This window comes from Sphaerodactylus townsendi, linkage group LG13, assembly GCF_021028975.2.
Source record: "Sphaerodactylus townsendi isolate TG3544 linkage group LG13, MPM_Stown_v2.3, whole genome shotgun sequence".
Lineage (NCBI taxonomy): Eukaryota > Metazoa > Chordata > Lepidosauria > Squamata > Sphaerodactylidae > Sphaerodactylus > Sphaerodactylus townsendi.
The window spans coordinates 53256504-53276966 of NC_059437.1; the positions used below are offsets into that span (position 1 = coordinate 53256504).

At 45.8% G+C, this 20463-nt stretch overlaps 1 protein-coding gene across 4 annotated transcripts in view; it reads left to right on the plus strand.

The window, feature by feature from the left end:
* SBNO1 (strawberry notch homolog 1) overlaps window positions 1-13965 on the plus strand; it is a 36956-nt gene extending 22991 nt beyond the window's left edge. For all 4 annotated transcript variants that reach the window (XM_048514338.1, XM_048514340.1, XM_048514339.1 and 1 more), the window contains 12 exons: window positions 338-473; window positions 1591-1703; window positions 1810-1881; window positions 2136-2235; window positions 3498-3572; window positions 5307-5453; window positions 5839-5933; window positions 6042-6134; window positions 6246-6383; window positions 9049-9125; window positions 11163-11356; window positions 12397-13965. In XM_048514338.1, the coding sequence (XP_048370295.1) occupies window positions 338-473; window positions 1591-1703; window positions 1810-1881; window positions 2136-2235; window positions 3498-3572; window positions 5307-5453; window positions 5839-5933; window positions 6042-6134; window positions 6246-6383; window positions 9049-9125; window positions 11163-11356; window positions 12397-12539 (1383 nt within the window). In that variant the 3' untranslated portion in view covers window positions 12540-13965. The remainder of the gene's footprint in view (window positions 1-337; window positions 474-1590; window positions 1704-1809; window positions 1882-2135; window positions 2236-3497; window positions 3573-5306; window positions 5454-5838; window positions 5934-6041; window positions 6135-6245; window positions 6384-9048; window positions 9126-11162; window positions 11357-12396) is intronic.
* The last annotated feature ends 6498 nt before the right edge of the window (window positions 13966-20463 follow it).

Below are 20463 nucleotides of genomic sequence, written 5' to 3' on the forward strand. Positions count from 1 at the left end.
CTGGTTGGTACAAGACGTTGCTTTTTGAACATCCTACGCCCCAGCCGCTTTGATTCTGCTGAGTAACTGTGGGGCTGGATGCAGAATGTCTGCATTTGCCAGAAGAATTTGTGGGAAACCTTTAAAAAAATCTCTTTGGAAGCTTTATGTGTCAGTTGTCCAGGAAAAGGGGGGTTGTGCTTGCATTTCTTGTTTGCCAAGCATCAGTGTGCATAAACACACGCTGGATGACCCAAAAACTCTCCCATGAGCTGCCTAGGACAACAACATCCGTTAGAGACCAAAGCGTATAGGTCTTTGCTAAATGCTCCCTTTGTCTTTCCTTCCATTTAAAAAGAATATTGCCATCATCTCGGAAGCAGCCAGCTCGGGCATTTCGTTACAAGCCGATCGCCGAGCCAAAAACCAGAGGCGAAGGGTGCACATGACCTTGGAGTTGCCGTGGAGCGCCGATAGGGCAATACAGCAATTTGGTGAGCAGTTTGGTCCTTGCTTAATGTGGAACGTTGATTGGGTAGGATGTGTGTTGGTCTGTAGTATTAGCAGTAAAAGACAGCTTCATCAAAGTGGTCCCAAGAACCCCGTTTCCTAAGAACCCCGTTTCAGGGGTCCCAAGTGGTCCATCCCAAAGTGGTCCCAAGAACCCCGTTTCAGGGCAGGGGTCCATCTCGTGCAGCGTCCTGTCTTTACCCAGTGCCCAGCAGCGAGGGATAGAGACTTTCCCCTGGTGATGTCTCCTGGCACTGGTATTCAGAGGTTGACTACCTCTAATTGTGGAGGTCTCCTTTAGTCATCATGATAGGCTTATTCTCCAGGATTCTGTCAAATCCCATTGAAAGCCATCTGTGGTTGTCCCTGCACCCTCTGGCAGCAAGTTCTGTATTTTAATCACCTGTTGAGAATTTCCTCTTGTTCATCCTCAGTCATGAGCTTCATTGGGTTCCCCTGAGTTCTGATATTTTGGGGGGAAGAGAAAAAGGTCTGTTCTCTGTGTCTGCTCTTCTCCTTGCATAATTTGAAAAGTTCCTGTCATGTCTCCCATCTTCTCCCTTAATCCTCACTCTTCCAGACTGAAAAGTCTCACTCTTGATCCTTTTCTCCTGGAAAAGATGCTCCACCATCTAATGATCTTAGTCACCCTCTAGCTCTTCAGTGTCCTTTTTGAGGTACATTGACCAGTACTGCACACAGTGTTTAAAAATGAGGATGCACCACAGATCTATAATTCAATGTCATTCTGAAATTTTGTCTGAGTTGACAGGTGGAACTTGCTGTGCGAATTCCCCAATGTCCACTTTCACACAGCCTGTAGCGGTAGGTCTGATGAGCTCGAGCGCATCTCTGCAGTTCAGCCTAAGTTGGGTCTTAGTTGCCAGCAAGTCAAACTGGGAGTAATTTCATGAAGGATATGGTCGGTGACTCAATTGAGTGTTTAAAACAATGTAAATATTTGTTTAAATACTTGTTTAGTGATGCCTGGAGGAGGGTGGTGCACATTTTTGTGATCTTGCCTCCCAAGCCACCTCCCAGATTTATAAGAGCTGACAGTAGCAACTTGAATGACCAAAATGCACTTTCCACTTAACGCAGGTCGAACCCACAGGTCAAACCAAGTGACTGCCCCAGAATACGTCTTCCTAATTTCTGAGCTAGCAGGAGAACAGAGGTTTGCATCTATCGTGGCCAAACGACTGGAAAGCTTGGTAAGTTTGGATCAATGCATGCAAGCCTGGGTCAGCACATGTAGTTAGGTGTTTTCAAGCTCCAGGCCTTGTCAGTCTTCTTCATCAAAGTGTTGTTTCTTAACAGGGAGCTCTCACTCACGGAGACAGGAGGGCGACAGAAACGAGAGACCTGAGCAGGTTCAACTTTGACAACAAGGCAAGTATCTTTGTGTCTTTTTGACCTTTCTGCCGCTACTGTTTGGAGAATTAGCAGACTGTTACATTATCCTACCTTTCAGAGTTGCATCACTCTGCTTGCTGTTCCCTTTCTTTTGGGATGAGTAGAAGAAAATCTGTTTGGAGAGAGCAGCAACTGTTTCAGCCTTCAGAGGAAAGAACAATGTTACCCTGTTGAGTTGGATGTTTGTGTGTTCATTTGTTACACCAGCTTCTTTTTTAATCTTTAAACAGTATGGCCGGAATGCACTGGAAATTGTTATGAAGTCCATTGTAAACCTGGATTCCCCGTTAGTGTCTCCACCTCCTGACTACCCAGGAGAATTTTTTAAAGGTATGTGAAATTCATTTATCAGTACTTAATTGGGAATCACTTCTGATGTGCTCAGGGGAGCATAGAATGAACTCAGGTCACTCGGTTGACTGTAACTTGAAACAGTTATGCTTTGTTGCTGTATGAACAAGCCGGGGAGATCCTCAGACTTAACGTTCACAGCAAAGCTGTTGGCTTAAAGGTCAGGATTAAACCAAAATGTTTGGAATCCTCGTTTGTGATTTTTGAACAAAATGGCAAAACTCTAGTTTACTGTAAAGACTAAACTGTACTGTGGATGGCTAAGGATGTCAGGATACCTGCTCCGGAATGGCCAGTAGCCACCACAAGACAGCTTGGGAAGCAGGCTAACGGCAGTGAATAAGCACACATACACGACTGGTATCGTTCCAAAACAGGAAGGTGCTTATCTTCTTGCTTCCAAAATACCAGATAACACAGTTCTCAGCAAACTTTTCTCTACCGCTACCACCACATGACTCACAATCATCACACCACACCAACATTATCTCTTCTGCCCTTTTTATGGGAGCCTAGCTTGAGCTAGCCAATCATCATTTGGATGATGCAATCCAACATCTGGACATTTAATTACATTGACCTTTAAGCTTTGCTGGCCTTGAGGTGTAGACCATAATATGTCCATACTGGCAAAGGAATCCTCCCAGTCTCAAAGCAGCAAATCTTGGTTTATAGTTGTATCCTAATTGAGCTGCTTTGCTGTCTTCCTGCCAGTGAATTCCATGAATGTTACTATTCAAGCTGAACAATTAGTTCTCAATTATTTGGTTCCATGGGCTGGCACTGGCTACAGAATGCCCTTCAGCAATGTATGCTTCCTTCATTCTGGATTAGTTTCATCCGGCCTTTCGGTGGTAGATTTAGCTGCCTGGTGGAGCTGCTGAATTTCAGAACTTTTGGGTGGGATCCCACTGATCCATTCAATTGATGGTAATATCTTCCCTTGAAAAGGACGGATGTTAGCAGAACAGGTCTGCAAGATCTAGCCCATTTAATATGTCAGATGAATAGGTTTCGTTTATTGTTTGTGGTTTCAGATCATGGATTCCATGTACATGTTGGGTATGAAGGCAGGATAAAAACATGTAAAATATCTGAGCTGAAATTTTGTATTAAATTGTGCCATATCATGAGTAAAACTTAGATTAAAGGTTAGAAGTTATTTCTTAAGTAGCAAAGGTAAACTGTGAGGACAGGAATGCAAAGCATGAAATCCTTCATAATCTCTCTTACCCTTCTAGATGTCCGACAGGGATTAATAGGTGTGGGCCTAATCAATGTGGAAGATCGGTCTGGGATTCTGACACTTGATAAAGGTATTGTCTTTTAATTGAGAACTTCGAACGTAATTTGTTGGCTGTTAATCAACAGGGAAAACTTTACAAGCCTCCCAAGTGTAAGCAGAATAAAGCAAGGATAAAATTGCAGGGCACGGGGTCAGAGTCTCGGCATTATTTCTCCAGGCATGGCTCCTTTCCTCTTCTGTATGAATTACAAAATAAATACTGGGTTGTATTCACCTGCTCTTCTCCGTTAAGCCTGAACCCTTGATCAAAGAGCAACTCTTCACTGAGCTGAGAAGAATGGTAGGATTGTCCGTTAGTATTTTCTTAGTAACATAAACAGAGCCAGTCATAGTAATGTGCTTATTCTTTGAGCTGTGTCCTGGGAAAGTATACTTAGTCCCACCTCCCTGCTTTCTGCCTGAATCGGAAGATACCTGATAGACACAGATATTCAGTGTGTCCCTTGAGGTCTTTGAGGGAAGCACGCCAAGTTAAAAAGCCAGGAGAACCGACTGCAGTGATGTTAGCTCAGCTGAAGGGATGTGTAGAGCACAATGGTGTATGCATATTCTGATGTAACTAGGAAGCCAGCAAACTATTTGTTAATAGCGGACCTGGGAAGACTTTGCATTCCCTCGAGCTAGTGGCCAAGATGCCTTTTGGAGAGAGTCACTGAAAGAATTCTGGATTTTAGAATTAAAAGTACAATGCAGAAAAAAAAATAAACATTAAAACAATTGGCTGTGCTATCAAGGTTTCCTGTTGCCGGTTGTACAGGGCCGGTCAGCTTCCCTGCCCTCCCACCTGTGGCTGTATAATGCGACCAGCACCATACTATGTGCTGTTGAATAAGCAGAAGTTTTGCTTATTGAAGAGGTTGGGAACACCCACAATAATGGTCCACAGCACTGTGGACTGTGTACATTATAGTGTACTTTGTTGGCAACCCTGCAGCCACATACGTTAATGTGATCCAAACTTCACGTGGGAAGGTTAAGAGCTCGTGTATCTAATCTGGAGGAACCGGGTTTGATTCTCCGCTCTGCCACCTGGGTGACCTTGAGCTAGTCACAGCTTCTCAGAGCTCTCTCAGCCCCACCTACCTCACAGGGTGTTTGTTGTGAGGTGGGAAGGGCAAGGAGATTGTAAGCCCCTTTGAGTCTCCTGCAGGAGAGAAAGGGGGGATATAAATCCAAACTCTTCTTCTTCTCCTCCTCCTCCTCCTCTTCCTCCTCCTCCTCCTTCTTCTTTATTATGGTTAAATGACTTGCACGGCTATTTAATGCTGTTAATTTAAAAAAAAACCTTGAAATTCTTAATGAAGCTGATTTTTCTTCTGGTTTTTTGAGGGAGCAAGGAATTTTATAAGTGAATGAAGGGCTGGTCTGCTACCCTTCAAGCTGGCAAGTACTGTTGCCATACCCAGGAGTGGGGGCTTCTGCAGGACTGTCGTGTAGGCATTCTTGTGGATAGGCCTGTGTAGAGGTGGCTGGCTTCTTACTGCTCTCACCCCTTGGTCTGAGTGGGTTGTCAGGGTGGTGTTTTCCCACTGATCCAGAGAACAGCCTCTAAAGTTGAAATAATTGCAAGGTCAGAGTCCACTGTACAGGGCCTGACTATGGTACTTAAAGAAGACCTGTTGAGTCAGCATCCACATTCAGTTAAAATATGTTCTCTTCAGGATAAGGGGGAGGGGTGTGATATCTCCTAGTTCTGACTTAGAATCTTCATCATGCTTTTTAATGTTTTTTTTTCCTTTTTAAGATTACAATAATATAGGGAAATTCCTAAACCGAATTCTGGGTATGGAAGTGCATCAGCAGAACGCATTGTTCCAGTACTTCTCAGATACACTCAACGCAGTAATACAGAATGCTAAGAAGAACGGAAGATACGACATGGGCATTTTAGGTGAGTGCCAGAGTTTCCACATGCCGGTATGCCAGCTTCCCTTCGGAGTCCAGTTCCCTATGCTACCAGTAATACAGGGACATAACAATGAACATGCCGCATGCTGCCCATCCAGCCAGTATCAAGGCCCTGCTTTGAGCTGTCAGAACTCTGCTGCCCAAGTTACCTTTTAAAAAAACCAAACCAATGAAGCTCTTCAGATGGCTTAAGACAGGGATGTGAAACATGTTTCTCAGTAGGTTACAGTCTGCTACTTTGTCCTCCCATTTGACATTGATTCCATGGTAGTTTCAGGAAATGGCTATATGGAGTCATGCTGCTATAAAATTCTGGTTTTGTGACTTTCTTCTGCCTCTCTCTCCCTTCCCCCCCCCCTTCCCCCCAGATCTGGGTTCAGGTGACGAGAAAGTGAGGAAAGCAGATGCTAAAAAATTTCTAACACCAGGATATTCTACCTCGGGACACGTAGAACTGTATACTGTAAGTCTGTACATTTTCTTCCTGGTTAAAATAATTAGCGATTAGTGTCACATCTTGGTGAAGGGCTCTTAAATGGCTAAGTGTCACTCTTGTTTTTGTGTGTTTCAGATAAGTGTGGAGAGGGGAATGTCTTGGGAAGAAGCAACTAAGATTTGGGCTGAGCAGACTGGACCGGAGGATGGGTTCTATTTATCATTACAGGTGAGGCTGCATCTTTTGTGGAAACATCTTCCAACAGGGAAAGGGCAGACCCATTCAATCTGACTTGTCAAGTGGGGCTAATAAGGTTTTTTCCCTGTTTTTTTCCCCCAGATACGAAATAATAAGAAAACAGCCATCCTTATGAAGGAGGTGAATCCCAAAAAGAAACTTTTTCTAATACACAGACCAAATACCGGGAAACAGCTCAAATTGGAAACCTATGCAGAAATAAAGAAAAAATATAAAAAGGTTAGTTTTTCAAAAATCTATTTTACCTTTATACGACATATTACCTTGTGCTCATGCATCTTGTTTCCAAAGTGCTGTTGATGTGCTCCGGTTCCACTGAAGCATCCCTGCTTTTGAGATGATTTTTAATATTATGCATTGTGTGTGCATACAGCCCCTCCCTCTTTCTTTCCCTCTCCCCTCTTTGTAATTTAGTCTATTCTCTTCCATACACTGACCAGCAAGGTGATTTTCTTGACTGAAGCCCTCTTTAGATTGCTCTTTTTAAGGTGTGGGCGTCAAGTGTACTTCAAGTGAAAACCATGAGGAATGCTCATCAAGGGAGCTCCTTAATTGAGAATATAGTCTAGAACAGGGTGGCCAAACTTGCTGAACGTAAGAGCTACGTAGAATAAACTTCAGATGTTTGAGAGCCACGCGTTATTAACAAATATTACACATTTTGATCATTACATGCACATTTTGTTACAAACCTTTTATATAAATACTAGCAGGCCTGGCCACGCATTGCTGTGGCTGAGTCTGGTGAAGTGGAAAAGAAAGAAAAGGGGAAGCGAATGGTTCGAACATGTGTCATTGCACAATGATTGCAAGGGAGGGGAGGGACAAGGGGCCCCTCACTCCCCTCCCTCTCTCCCGTTCCCTTGCATGGCAACCCGGCTGGTCCCTCCCTAACATTCTCCTTCCTCTGCTAGGGTGGGTGGGCCATGTGCAGGTGGCTGGTCCTGTCCCTTTCACTTCCTTCCCTTGCAGGTGAATTATCTAGCATAAAACACGCTGGGAGGCATGAGCTACATTGTGTTCAAATTTCAGAGCGTTTGGTCCAGCAAACCCCTGGACCCTCCCTTTGTGTCATTGTGTCATTGCACAATGATTGCAAGGGAGGGGAGGGACAAGGGGGCCCTCGCTCCCCTCCCTCTCTCCCGTTCCCTTGCATGGCAACCCAGCTGGTCCCTCCCTAACATTCTCCTTCCTCTGCTAGGGTGGGTGGGCCATGTGCAGGTGGCTGGTCCTGTCCCTTTCACTTCCTTCCCTTGCAGGTGAATTATCTAGCATAAAACACGCTAGGAGGCATGAGCTACATTGTGTTCAAATTTCAGAGCGTTTGGTCCAGCAAACCCCTGGACCCTCCCTCGCGTTCCCCTTCGTCCGCTAGGGTGGGTCGGCCATGTGAAGATGGCCCGCCCCATCCCTTTCTCTCCATAAGGCAGTGGTTTTCAAGGAAGGCATGGTTGGTTCCCTTGTATCAGAGCGAGTTGCTTTGATGGCCAGCAGATGGCGCTGTTGTGGAACAGAACTGTGGTTCCAACTGTCACAGGTGTGGCATAGACACAATAACTGGCACAGTTGTGACGTGTACACAACAGGAGGTGTGGAAACAGTATGGAAACCTGACCACACGCGAATGTGACGTGTGAAAATTTCAAAGCAATCGGTCCAGTAGTTTGGGAGGTTATCTGTCAGCAGAAAAATGCACTGATCAATTTTTATATATATAGATAGATGAAGAAATACACATAAACATCATTAATATTCATGTATATAAAAGCTTGACCAAGAGGCCAATTAAACAGCATTTGCCAAACCACCTCCCCCTTCTCTGATTTGCATTCTTCCCTTTTTGTTTGTAGCTGGTGATTGTGGGCACATCTATTAATGTTTTGCAACTCACTTTGTCCCAATCCTATTTGGCTGTCCATTCTTCTGTCTGCTCCCCTCCCACCTCACTGAGACCAGGAGTTCAAAATTCCTTCTGGCTACTAATTAAAAGCCAGCCCTCTGTTGCAGTAAGACTCCCGGTCTAGATATTTCTGTGCCACGTGAGATGCAAGGCAGAGGACACTTCAGGACACTAACCAGACCTGTCAGCTTGGATGATAGTGCCAAGTGATGGTAGTGCATGTTGGGGGCAACAAGTGAAGCCTTTCTCCCTGCTTGGCACCTTCCAGTTGCCTTAGGCCATGGAACTGTCTCTCGTTCTGTACTTCCTGGATTCTTTTCTCTGCAAAGATTTGCCTGGGGCTGCACTGGCTTAAGCCGATCCATTGTGGCTGTTGTACAGCATTTATGTTGCTTGTTAATGGTTTCCTAGTTATACTGGCCAGTGATCACAACAAATTATGAATTTGATTGGTTTCCCAGCTCAAGAAATAACATCTCACAAATTGCTGTACTGTATCCTAGTGGTTTATAGTTTTCAGAGTACACCCTGTTGGTTGCATTCTTGTTATCCATTTTGCTCAGGAAATAGTACCCAGAAAGTGTAACAGTGTAATATTCATGACTCCTTAGATACACTGTGACCTGTGTGGGTTCCATACACAACTGTTTGGGGGAGGGGGGGCATGGCCTATCCACATTGGTAAAAAATATTGAGAATAAGCTTATAAAGAAGGTAATAAAACATAAATGTAACTTATCTGTCAGCTACAAATGTGTCTTGGTAAGGTAACTTCTAAATCCTTAGTAGTATTTTAGGGCACCTTAGAAACTAATATTCATGTGATGTTACACAAAAGCCACTTAATTGTTTTGGCAACTACAGGCTAAAAATTGTGTAATTCTCAGTAAGCTGCTTCCATTACAAGAACACAGTCATATGTTTTACTCTTTGACTCAAGAAACAGAATCAGGCTGTAATCATGTCGTCCATTTGTTATTCCAGGTACCTTCTGAAGATGCCTTTCCCCACTGGCTAGAGCAGTACACGTCGTCAGCCGACATTTGCACCCATGCTTATTGGTGAGTTCTTACTCACCGAAGTGCAGTCTTCTTCCCACAAGGCTACTCATAGTCGCTTGTTTGGGGTATATTCCAAAAAGTTCCTCTAGGGGAAAACATGGCAGAAAGTTTTGTCGACGGCTTTACCCCGGCACTAGTAGCATAAGAATAGTGCTAGTTCGACTTAGATTTTGGGGGAGGACTTTTTGTTTTGGTCTTCCTTTCATGTTTAAAGTATGAGAAATTTTAAGGGGGAGCTTGGTCGTGATTTCTCATGTTGACTGGGCAGAGACACATGAAACCTCATTTTCCACTGTGTAGAAAAACAGCATTGCACTTTTTATCCAGTGGCCTTCTGTGCAGGCAGGCATTCCTCCCTCCCTCCCTCCCTCCTTCCCTTCTGCAGACTGCTATTTAACATGTTGCACTGAGTTCCCCTCTTTAACTATTAATACAAACTTCCACAGTGGCAGAGAGAAGTGCTCTCCCTGCTCCCATCATGTGATCACTAGGAGGGAATGGCTGGCTCTGCCTACAGGAGGGGGGGAGGAAGTACTCACTATTGCAGATCTTTCTGGAACACTTGCTGAAAGCTGTCCGCAGCAAGCCTGCACGTGCGTGGTGTCTCCAGTGTGGGATTGCACATGAAAACCATGCAGATGAACATCTAGAATTAAAGTTAAGGTATCAGACTAGAGCAGTGTTTCCCAACCTTTTCGAGGCCAGGATACCCTTGACCTCACTCTTCATATCTCACGGTACCCCTGCCGCCACCCTCCACCTTCCCCTCCCATTGCCCCTGCTTGCCACACCCCCCCCCCCACCTTCCCCTCCCAGGGTGAAGGGAAGCACTGGGGGGGGGCTGCTGACCTTGTGGCAGGCCCTGCCCCATGGGCCAGCTCCATGTCCTTGCTGGCGCCGGTGGGAGACACCACAAAAATGAAGGGGGGGGGCGGTAGTGTTGCCACGGTACCCCTGGGACATGCTCTATACTCAACCAGGGAACCCTGGGACATGCTCAACCAGGGAACCCTGGTTGAGAATGGCTGGACTAGAGTCTGGGAAATCAAGGTTCAGATCCCCACTCTGCCATGGAAACTTGCTGAGTGACCTTGGGCCAGTCATACACACCCAGTCTTGACCCTGGCAACCATTTGGATGGGAGATCTCCGAGAAATACCAGGGTTGTGACGTGGAGGCAGGCAATGGGAAACCACCTCTGAACACCTCTTGCCTTGAAAACCCTCTGGAGTGCCTGTAAGTCAAGCTATGATTTCGTTGGGAAAAGAATCCTTGTGTTCCTTCTGCTCTTGCCAGAGAATCATGCAGCAATCTATCATTGCTGCAGAGGCCAATTTACTGGAGATCCCTGGCCTCTCAATGATGCGGCTGGCCTCCACTCGGGCCAGGGCCTTTACGGCTCTGGCCCCTGCCTGGTGGAACTCTCTACCACCAGCTATCCGGGCCCTGCGGGACCTTGGAGAGTTCTGCAGGGCCTGTAAGACCGAGTTGTTCCACCGGGCCTTTGGAGAGACCAGCCGCTGAGGATGCCCCACCCACCACCCCTTGCTCTACAGGGGTCCCTAACATCATCGGGACCCATTATTTTCTTTTGGGAGGGTTGCATATGGGTTTGTGGGATACTGTTTTAGAATGTAGTTGTTTTAACTTATATGTATGTTTTTATCTATGATATTGCACTATTCACCGCCCTGAGCCCTTCGGGGATAGGGCGGTATATTAAATCAAATAATAAATAAATAAATAAAAATTGTAGATTCAGGTTTGCTGTTAGCTGCTACTCATCTCCAGAAGTTGTTTTTATTATCTATATTGAGGCTTATGTGTAATGATGGAGAATATGGAGCCTGGGTATCAGTTTTGTTCTGTTAGTATGGAGAGGAGGAGGGACTAGTGTGAGACATTTACATCAAATCACTTCCTCTTCTGTAAAGAATAATCAAAGTGCAGTTTGTGGAATATCCGTATTCGTGTAGCTGTTTGCATACATTTAAAGCTGGCTGAAGGGCTGTGTCTTGATTCTCCTCCTTCTCCCAGGAGAGGCAACTGCAAGAAAGCAGGCCTGGGCTTGGTGTGCGAGGTGGGCCTACGCTGTCGGACATACTACGTCCTTTGTGGTTCAGTCTTGAGCGTCTGGACAAAGGTGGAAGGAGTGCTGGCCTCGGTGAGCGGCACAAACGTCAAAATGCAGATTGTTCGGCTAAGGACAGAGGATGGACAGAGGATTGTAGGTAAGTGTGATCTCCGGTCAAGAAAAAAGCAATTTTTTGGTCCAAAAATCAGGATGAACTCATCTCCCAAAGCAACCTGGATGTATCAGAATTCAATATGCTGAGTTGGCGACAGGCAGAAAACAAAAACAAGGCAGAAGCCCTCCCCTCAGGCCCAAAAGCAATAAAGGACGAGGTGCCCAGGAAAAAGGGATGGGGGCTAGGGGGGGAAGGTCTTGTCAGGTGATGCCCAAACCAAGCAGTCAGCTAATAAGCATTTTCTTTCCAGTCGGGGTCAGGATACTAATGTCTAAAGTTTCTCCTGTTGGTGTCCAAAAAAACCTCCACAACCACTTCACAGGGCCAAAGCAAAGCCTCCCTTTTTAATAATTTTTAAGGAGGGCTAGATCCTATGTAACAGGGTTACAGCTTTTCTAGATGGGTTAGGTCAAGGCAAAACCCCAGAAGTGCTCCCTTTTTTAAATCTTTGTTGGAGAAGCCAGCACCCTAAACCCTGGTAGTGGGGCTTTGATCTACATTATGGAATCTGATAAGAACATAAGAACTAGCCTGCTGGATCAGACCAGAGTCCATCTAGACCAGCTCTCTGCTACTCGCAGTGGCCCATCAGGTGCCTTTGGGAGCTCACATGCAGGATGTGAAAGGAATGGCCTTCTGCTGCTCCTGAGCACCTGGTCTGCTAAGGCATTTGCAATCTCAGATCAAGGAAGATCTAGATTGGTATCCATAGACTGATACTATAGTTCCATTATCCACTGATGGTTTTAGGGGGTCTGAATTGAGAAAATGCTGGTTTAAGAGTCGGGTGGGGCTAAAGTCTTTCTCAAGGCCGCATACAAACTTGGGAGGCTTCTTCATGAAAGTATTTGTTGTTATTTCCGAAAAGCACAAGCGGGCCGTGTGAGGGTGGGCTTGCAGTCTGGGCTGCCCCCTCCTTCCAGACTAGCCCTAGTCCCATTACAGTCACACGGCTGTTCCTCTTGCCAGACTCTGGAGCTCTTACCCTGTGAAACCAAGCCCTGCCTCCTTCTTCCTTGCAGGCTTGATCATTCCTGCCAATTGTGTGTCTCCCCTTGTCAATCTCCTGTCAACGTCGGACCAGTCCCAGCAGCTTGCTGTGCAGCAGCAGCAGATTTGGCAGCAGCACCACCCACAGAGCATCACCAACTTCAACAACGCGTGAGGAGGAGGAGGGAAGAGAGTCTTTGGTATTTTGAAAAACAGCTCTCAAAGGTATATCATTCGCATTCAAAATAAATATCAGGGACAGATTCCAAAGAAATAACTTTCAGTTCCATCGTTCTCTCCTAGAACTGTACAGAAGGAAAGAGGCACCTTGAAGGGTGATCAAACTGAAAGCCCGCCACTGCTTTACAGCGGTCCATGCCTTTTTTTTTTAAATTCCCTTTGCTCTCTGTAGTGCTTCCTGTTTGGTTTTTTTTTTTTTACTTTTGTTGTCCTCCTCAAGCTACCAATCCACAGCTTTTGATTTTCAAGAGGCTTGAAGGTTCTCAGCCAAGCTGTTCATCGTTTTCCTCGTCATCCAGCGCTCAGGGTTTAACGCAGCACGTCGGTGGCGTTGCTGCAGGGAGGTCCTCAGATGCATGAATTTTGCGTTTGTGTATAGAGACAATGAATCTACAACGGCAGGAGAAGTGTGTGCGCGCGCATAGGCCTCAACTTGCAAGAGAATACCTTTTATTTTTTAAAATACAAGATAAGCATGGAACTCCAGACGTTTCGCAAACCACGGGTTTGTTCAGGTTTGTTCCCTGTTTCTGTTTCGGCTGTGCATGTCTTCGCATCGGGCATGACCAGGATCTTGCAGCAAACATCAACTGGGAGAGAGACACGGTCTCGCTGCGGCTTTGAGGGATCGCTTTCGACTCAGTGAGCATCTACCCAGCTGTTGCATTTTTTTCTGCCTTTCTTCCCCAAGATTATATATTTGAATCTGCAGCTCGTGTTTTTCCTGTGTGTGAACAAACATGTTAATTTTTAAAAGTTCCTCTTTTTTTAATGTATTAATGGTGTTCCTGATGTGTGCTGCAAGGATGGCTTTTAAAAAGCCTGATTTCTTTGTATTTTGTGTTTTTTTTCTGAAAACCCCCCCCCTCCCCCCATTCTTTTTTCCTTTTATCCAGTGAGGTTTCTGGAAACTCGAGTGTAAATTCGCTTCCATTTCACATGATAGTCCTATTTTTATGTGTTATTTTTTTGTTACTGAAGACTTGAGCTGTAAATTAGACATGGGGGGGGGGGGGGATGGGGCACGCAAGGATTCTGATGTATGTACTTTTTTTTTCTTCCTGTTGCCCCGTAACTTGAATACTGTTTATGTTGTAAGACATTGTAGAGTTTATCCTGGAGCTGTTTAAAAATTGTAAATGTACAAAATGTGAATAGTCACTTATCTATAATATGGGTAAGTTTTGTTTTGCCTATAATAGTAGATGTTTATAAGAAAGTGAAGGACAATGTTTGTCATTTTTTTGCTTGCACAGGATGCACTATTGAAAATTTGAGATTGTATAAACCTGTCCACGAAGCCGCAAGATATACCAAAAAATCTTGTAGGTGTCAAATTAAAAAAAAAACTATTGTTCTAAGTATCGTTGTCCTGTTTTGCCGTTCAGACTGACATATCAGGTGCAATATTGTTAACATTCTCAACTTTGAATTGTGCTGCAAGATTATGCCAAATCCTGACATGAGTATAAAGTTATATTTTAATTATCCAAACCACTTGCTTGGGAGAGATACTTTGTGCATCTCTATATGATTAACTGCTCCGACCTGTGACTTCCTTATGTTCAGTCGTGACTGGGTTCTTGCAGTACTTCCCTTTTGCTACATTGGGTACCAGAGGTGGGATCCAGCAGGTTCTCACAGGTTCCCGAGAGTAGGTTACTAATTATTTGTGTGTGCCGAGAGGGGGTTACCAATTGGTGATTTTGCCACGTGATTTTTGCCTTAGTTACGCCCCTCCTCCGCTCCTCAGCAGTAGCACGCAGAACTTGAAGCAGTCTAGCAGGAGGTGCACCAGCGTGCGTGGCAGCCTGCGCCTGCGTGCATTCGTTTCCCGCCCAAGGACTGGCGCAGTGGCTGCGTCCTTGCCACAGCCCCACCCAGCAATGCCCCGCCCCCGAAATGCCCGACCACGCCTCCGTTGTGCCCCGCCCAACCCCATTGGCGCTACGCCACTGTTTGAATCCCACCACCATGGGAACCTGTTACTAAAATTTTTGGATCCCATCACTGGGTAGGACTCTTTCAACAACTTCCAATGCAGAGATGCAGCAGAATTACCTCCTCCCAGAATAGGTAGCCTGTTGCATCTCCGTCTGTGTCAGGCCTCCAGACTTGGCGACTTCCACTTGAGAAGTATGCTCAGAACAAGGACTTTTATAAGAAACTGACAACTTTAAGGGTAGGCAGAACTTGCTTTTGTATATTTTGAATGTAAACCATGGAAGGATTTATTTATTGAACATATATACGCCACCTTCCCTCATGCCACCATGTGAAAGCCAGTGTTTTCAAGGCAAAGGACTTTTAGAGGGGGTTTGCCTGCCTCTGTGCAGAAATCCTGGACTTCCTTGGTGGTCTTCCATCCAAGTACTAACCAGGAACAACTCCCAGGAATTAAGAAGATTGGACTAGCCTGGACCATCCAGGACAGAACTCAAGCCTGATTTATACTGTTAGAATCAGGGAAATGCTGACTTTTGAGGGGAACAAAAATCCCATGGCTTTCTCTGTGGCTAGCTGGCTGCAGTGTTGTTCTGTACAACAGGAGAAATCTCCATCTCCTGCCTGGAGAGAAGGACATTTTTTTTCATGGGGCTGGTGGATCTGGCCACTGAAGGGACTGCAAGTCAAACAAAACTACAGAAATATCTGGTGACCGAAAACAAGCGCTGCGATGTAGCTTTATGTACCTCAAGGGCCTGCATCTTCTAATCTGAAGAACTTTGTTTCCCTAACTCCAAGCTGGCGTAGTAAGGCTCTAGCAAGACTCTTATCCTCACTCCTGTAATCAAGATCCTACCCAAGTGAGTTGGGAGCCTGGCCTACACAAGCACCAGAATGCGGTGGAAGATTAGAGGTGTACCTGCAATTTTATGAGTGGCATTTTTGAATGTGTCCCCTTTTGTTGTTGGCAAGATCTGGAACTGAATATATGAAAAGGCTGCTCTTGAGATGATGAAGGGTAACAATGAACAGGTAGAGTCTGATGTGGTCCCTTTGAATCAATTTAAATCGACAGTGAACCTTGCTGCTGAGAGGGTGAAGAGCCTACTTACTGGCACAGTGTACACTGATGCGGCACATGTTGTGAAAGGATAACGTGCTCATGGAGTAACATACATCTCTGGATGAGCAAGAAGTGCCTAAAATTTCATCCCAGGAAGGGAGAAACAAGTTTGTGTTTAGCTCAAAGGGAACCTCAATCCTATGTTCAATTTGCACTTTATTGTATTGTTGAAAGCTTTCACGGCCGGAATCACTGGGGTGCTGTGTGGTTTCCGGGCTGTATGGCCGTGTTCTAGCAGCATTCTCTCCTGACGTTTCGCCTGCATCTGTGGCTGGCATCTTCATCAGATCCTCTGAAGATGTCAGCCACAGATGCAGGCGAAATGTCAGGAGAGAATGCTGCTAGAACATGGCCATACAGCCCGGAAACCACACAGCACCCCAATTTGCACTTTGCTTCAGGGGTGTTGGATGGGTTTCAATTTTCCTATTTGGCATCTTCACCTCCATATCCAGACTTCAAAAGTAACGTGTACAAAGTAGGCTTGGAAAGAGCTTGGAAAGCCTGCACCCTGAATTCTTTTGTGGGGAGGACCTCCCCAAATCGTTTGAAGTTCTGTGTCAAGACTGATCACAGAGATCCTGTCAGTCCGTGCCAAAGATGCTAAACCATGAATCCATTCCTTGGGCAGGAGTGATGGAAATCTTGTGCTTGTACAGGATTAGCTACCAGTAAATCTGTTTGTCTGTAGAATAGTCCATAGATAGAGGGTTATACATCTCTATGGACTTTCCCCGATTATCTGTGCTTTCTGGGTTTACGCAGCGTTATTAAGCTCATTTCATTACATTCACAATCTCTCTGAAGGTGGACGATTTCACCTATGTTAACTGAGCAGACAGACAGACAGACAGACCTTTATTAGGCATAGAATCCATATAACAGCCAACATTGTCCAAACAAGTATCCCATACATGAGAACCATCGCAGGTAATCATTTCAAAGTTTCTATAAGGAACCTAGCTACAAAAGTTAAAATCTCGGAGGCAGAATTGTTTAGTAGAAACGTAATCTTCCCCACAACAGAGTATTCATTAAAGATTACAGGACAAAGCAAAAAGTCTGGTCCTAGATCCCTCGTATTTAGGGCAGTCAAGCAATATATGTTCCATAGTTTGTATTGCTGTGATACAATGAGGACATTTCCGCTCTTGCAGGTCGATTCTTTGGAACCTTCCTTATAGCATAGAGCAAGGGAAGGAGTTACAACAAGCCCTAGTGATTATCCATCTATGCTTGGGTTCCTGAAGTAAACTCAAATAATCTGCCATGTGATTGATTTTAAATTTGATGTTAAAAAAGAGGGTAGCAATTGCTTCTCGCCTTGTACTGCAGAACTTGAAACTCTTGATCTAGCAGTCGCCTTTTTAATTGAGAGAAGATTTCAGAAGCTGGCAGCATTTGCAAGGCTTCCCAGGAAAATCCCAGGGAAAGTATTTTAGTTCCCACTGTCCGCCACCACTTGGTTAACTGAGCTGCTTAGCTTGACACTAAGTCAGGGGTCCCCAAACTACGGCCCGGGGGCCAAATGTGGCCCCCTGAAGGCATTTATCCAGCCCGCCAGGCATGGCAGTGATGGCTCCATTCATGTGCAGTGGGGGCTTGAGGGAGAGGAGGAACCGGCCCCAACGGCTGTTGATTGCAATTACATGAAGGCACCCCCAAATCTCCATGAATTTTCTGACCCAGAGTTGGAAACCTTACACGTGGCAATGCCTGCTCTGCCCTTCCCTCTTGGCTACTCCATGTGTTGCTCTCAGGCTTTCTGTTCCGCCTCACTCCCATTGGCATCAGCCAGGCTGGCTGCTAGGGAGGAAGAACCCAGGAAGATACCTGATCCTGGGTTAGATGGAATGCTTCATTGGGAAAGTTCTGCTTTTTTTTTTTTACAGGGGAAGGTATTCCACAGCCTCCCCAACAATATTTGGAGCCCACCCTGTACTTGACATACTTTGGTCACTGTTCTAAAAATAGACCATGACAGAAAGGCTGAAAGGTGAAATCAAACATTTTACAATCATTTGTGCATAGGAATTTGTTCATAGTTTTTTTTAGTCCGGCCCTCCAACAGTCTGAGGGACAGTGTACTGGCCCCCTGTTTAAAAAGTTTGGGGACCCCTGCACTAAGTGCTTTAGTGCTGACGAATCTGAATGGGGGTGGGTGGGAAGCCCCTAGGTCAGTTTCTCTCTTTCTTGTGCAGATTCCCTGGCTTGTCAAAAATGGTTTCTCAAAAACTTTTAAAAGGCTCCTTAAGGGTGACTGCTTGGTCCAAGGAAAAATAAGTTTGTGCTTAGCTCAAAGGGAACCTCAATCCTATGTTCAATTTGCACTTTGCTGCTGAGCTGTGGATTCTCAAAACCTCAGGATAACACTACCACCAGTTCCCCTTAACTAACAAGGGGACATAGTCTCTAGCCGCCTTCCTGGGTACAGGATCAAGAACCCAGCCCTCCCAAGATAGGATGCTCACTTTCTGAAAATAGTTATTGTGGTTGTAGCCAATATGGGCTAAAGTACTTAACAAAATCTGAAGAACAACACCAGATATAACTGAAGTGGTTTATTAAATGCATGTGCAGGAATATATAATACGGCAATGAACAATGAGGATAAAGTAATGAAAGCTAAATAACTTGCATAAGCACATTTTCAAGCATTGGCTCTAAATCCAGATGTTCCCTGGTAGGACTGAGTCCCAATAGTCTTAGAGTCCAAAAAGTACTCTGGTCAACCTGGCCCAACCAGAATCAAGAAGTTCGTTAGATGTAACTCAGTTAAAGCAGCAGTGGCGTAGGAGATTAAAGCAGTTAAAGCAGCAGTGGCGCAGCAGTGGCGTAGGAGGTTAAGAGCTCGTGTATCTAATCTGGAGGAACTGGGTTTGATTCCCAGCTCTGCCACCTGAGCTGTGGAGGCTTATCTGGGGAATTCACACACGCTAGCTGGGTGACCTTGGGCTAGTCACAGCTTCTTGGAGCTCTCTCAGCCCCACCCACCTCACAGGGTGTTTGTTGTGAGGGGGGAAGGGCAAGGAGATTGTGAGCCCCTTTGAGTCTCCTGCAGAAGAGAAAGGGGGGGATAGAAATCCAAACTCCTCTTCTTCTTCTTCTTAAAGGGCCCCACTAGAGTGACAGATCTTTCCTTTATGCCCGATGACCCAACTTGTCCTAATTCTAGTTGGCCAATCAAATGTATGGCCAGTAATGTAACTTGGCCACTCAGGTGTGTTGCTACCCAGGTGTGAGAACCAGCATGGTATAGTGATTAAGAGCAGGTGGACTCTTAACCTGGAGAAGCAGATTTGATTCCCCACTCCTCCACATGAGCAGTGAACTCTCACCTGGTGAACTGGATTCGTTTCCCCACTCCTACATGTGAAGCCTGCCGGGTGACCTTGGGCTAGTCACAGTCCTCTCGGAACTCTCTCAGCCCCATCCATCCCGCAAGGTTGTGGGGAGAGGAAGGGAAAGGAGTTGTAAGCCGCCTTGAATCTCCTTACCGGAGAGAAAGCCAGGGTATAAATCCACATTCTTTTTCTTCCGATCAAGTGAATGGGCATTATGAGGCAATGCGGTTGGCGGCTATGCCAGGCCTAATTAAGCTGGCATTTTCTCCCCCGCCCCATGGGTCCTTGCACTAAGGAAATAGAATGCGTAGGCTACACTCCCTCAGGAATCTTTTGGCCTTGAAACCACAGGCCCAACGGTCTGACTGGCGCCTGCGTCAGCCTCCCATATTTCTGATTTCACTCTTCGAAGCTTCAGTCAGCTTGACCTCACTTTATTTATTATTATTTATTTTTTATTTATCAGTCTTATATACCGCCCAATCCCCAAAGGGCTCTGAGAAAGGGACTTTCTCAAGAGAGAGAAGCTGCCATGATTTCTGCTAGGCCCAAGCCTGACCCAAAGTTTCAGAACTGTCGAGGGGCCGTGAGGCGAGCTACTCTCTTGACGGACCAGGGTCAAAAGAACTCCTTTTTTACTTTCGACCACTCTCCCTACTAAGGAACCCCTTCCCCTGGTAGAAGGTGCTGCCACAAAAAGGCGGCTTACAACTCTGGTATAAATATTCAATTTATTAAATTTATCTGTGCCCTGGCTTTCTCCCCAGAGTGGCTCCCATCGTTCTGCTTTCCTCTGTTTTGTTCTCACAACAACCCTGTGAAGTAGATTAATCTGAAAGAATATGACCCACCCAGGGAGCTTCCATGGCACAAGCAGGAACCACTGGGTCAAGTTTCAGATATTGTGTTGGTGCTCTTAACCCCTATACCAGTGATGGCGAACCTTTTTGAGACCGAGTGCCCAAATTGCAACCCAAACCCCACTTATTTATCGCAAAGTGCCAACCCAGCAATTTAACCTGAATGCTGAGGTTTTAGTTTAGAAAAAACCGGTTGGCTCCCTCTTCCTCCGCCCCACACGCTTGAGCAGGGGCCAGGTTGCTCTAGCCCCGTGGTGGCGAACCTTTGGCACTCCAGATGTTATGGACTATAATTCCCATCAGCCCCTGCCATGGGCCATGCTGGCAGGGGGCTGATGGGAATTGTAGTCCATAACATCTGGAGTGCCAAAGGTTCGCCACTACTGCTTAGACTCCAGCAAGTCCCGCACGCACCGCTCTATGCCTCTCTAGCATCTCGGCCTCCTCTGCGCCACCCCCAAGCAACAGCCACCCTGAGGACAGGCACCAGGGCCGCCAACCGAGTCCTCCCTGCTCACCATAGTGCGCGCACGTCGTGTTTAGTGGCCCAGGCCAGCCTAGATGTGTGTGTGGGGTGTGTGTGTG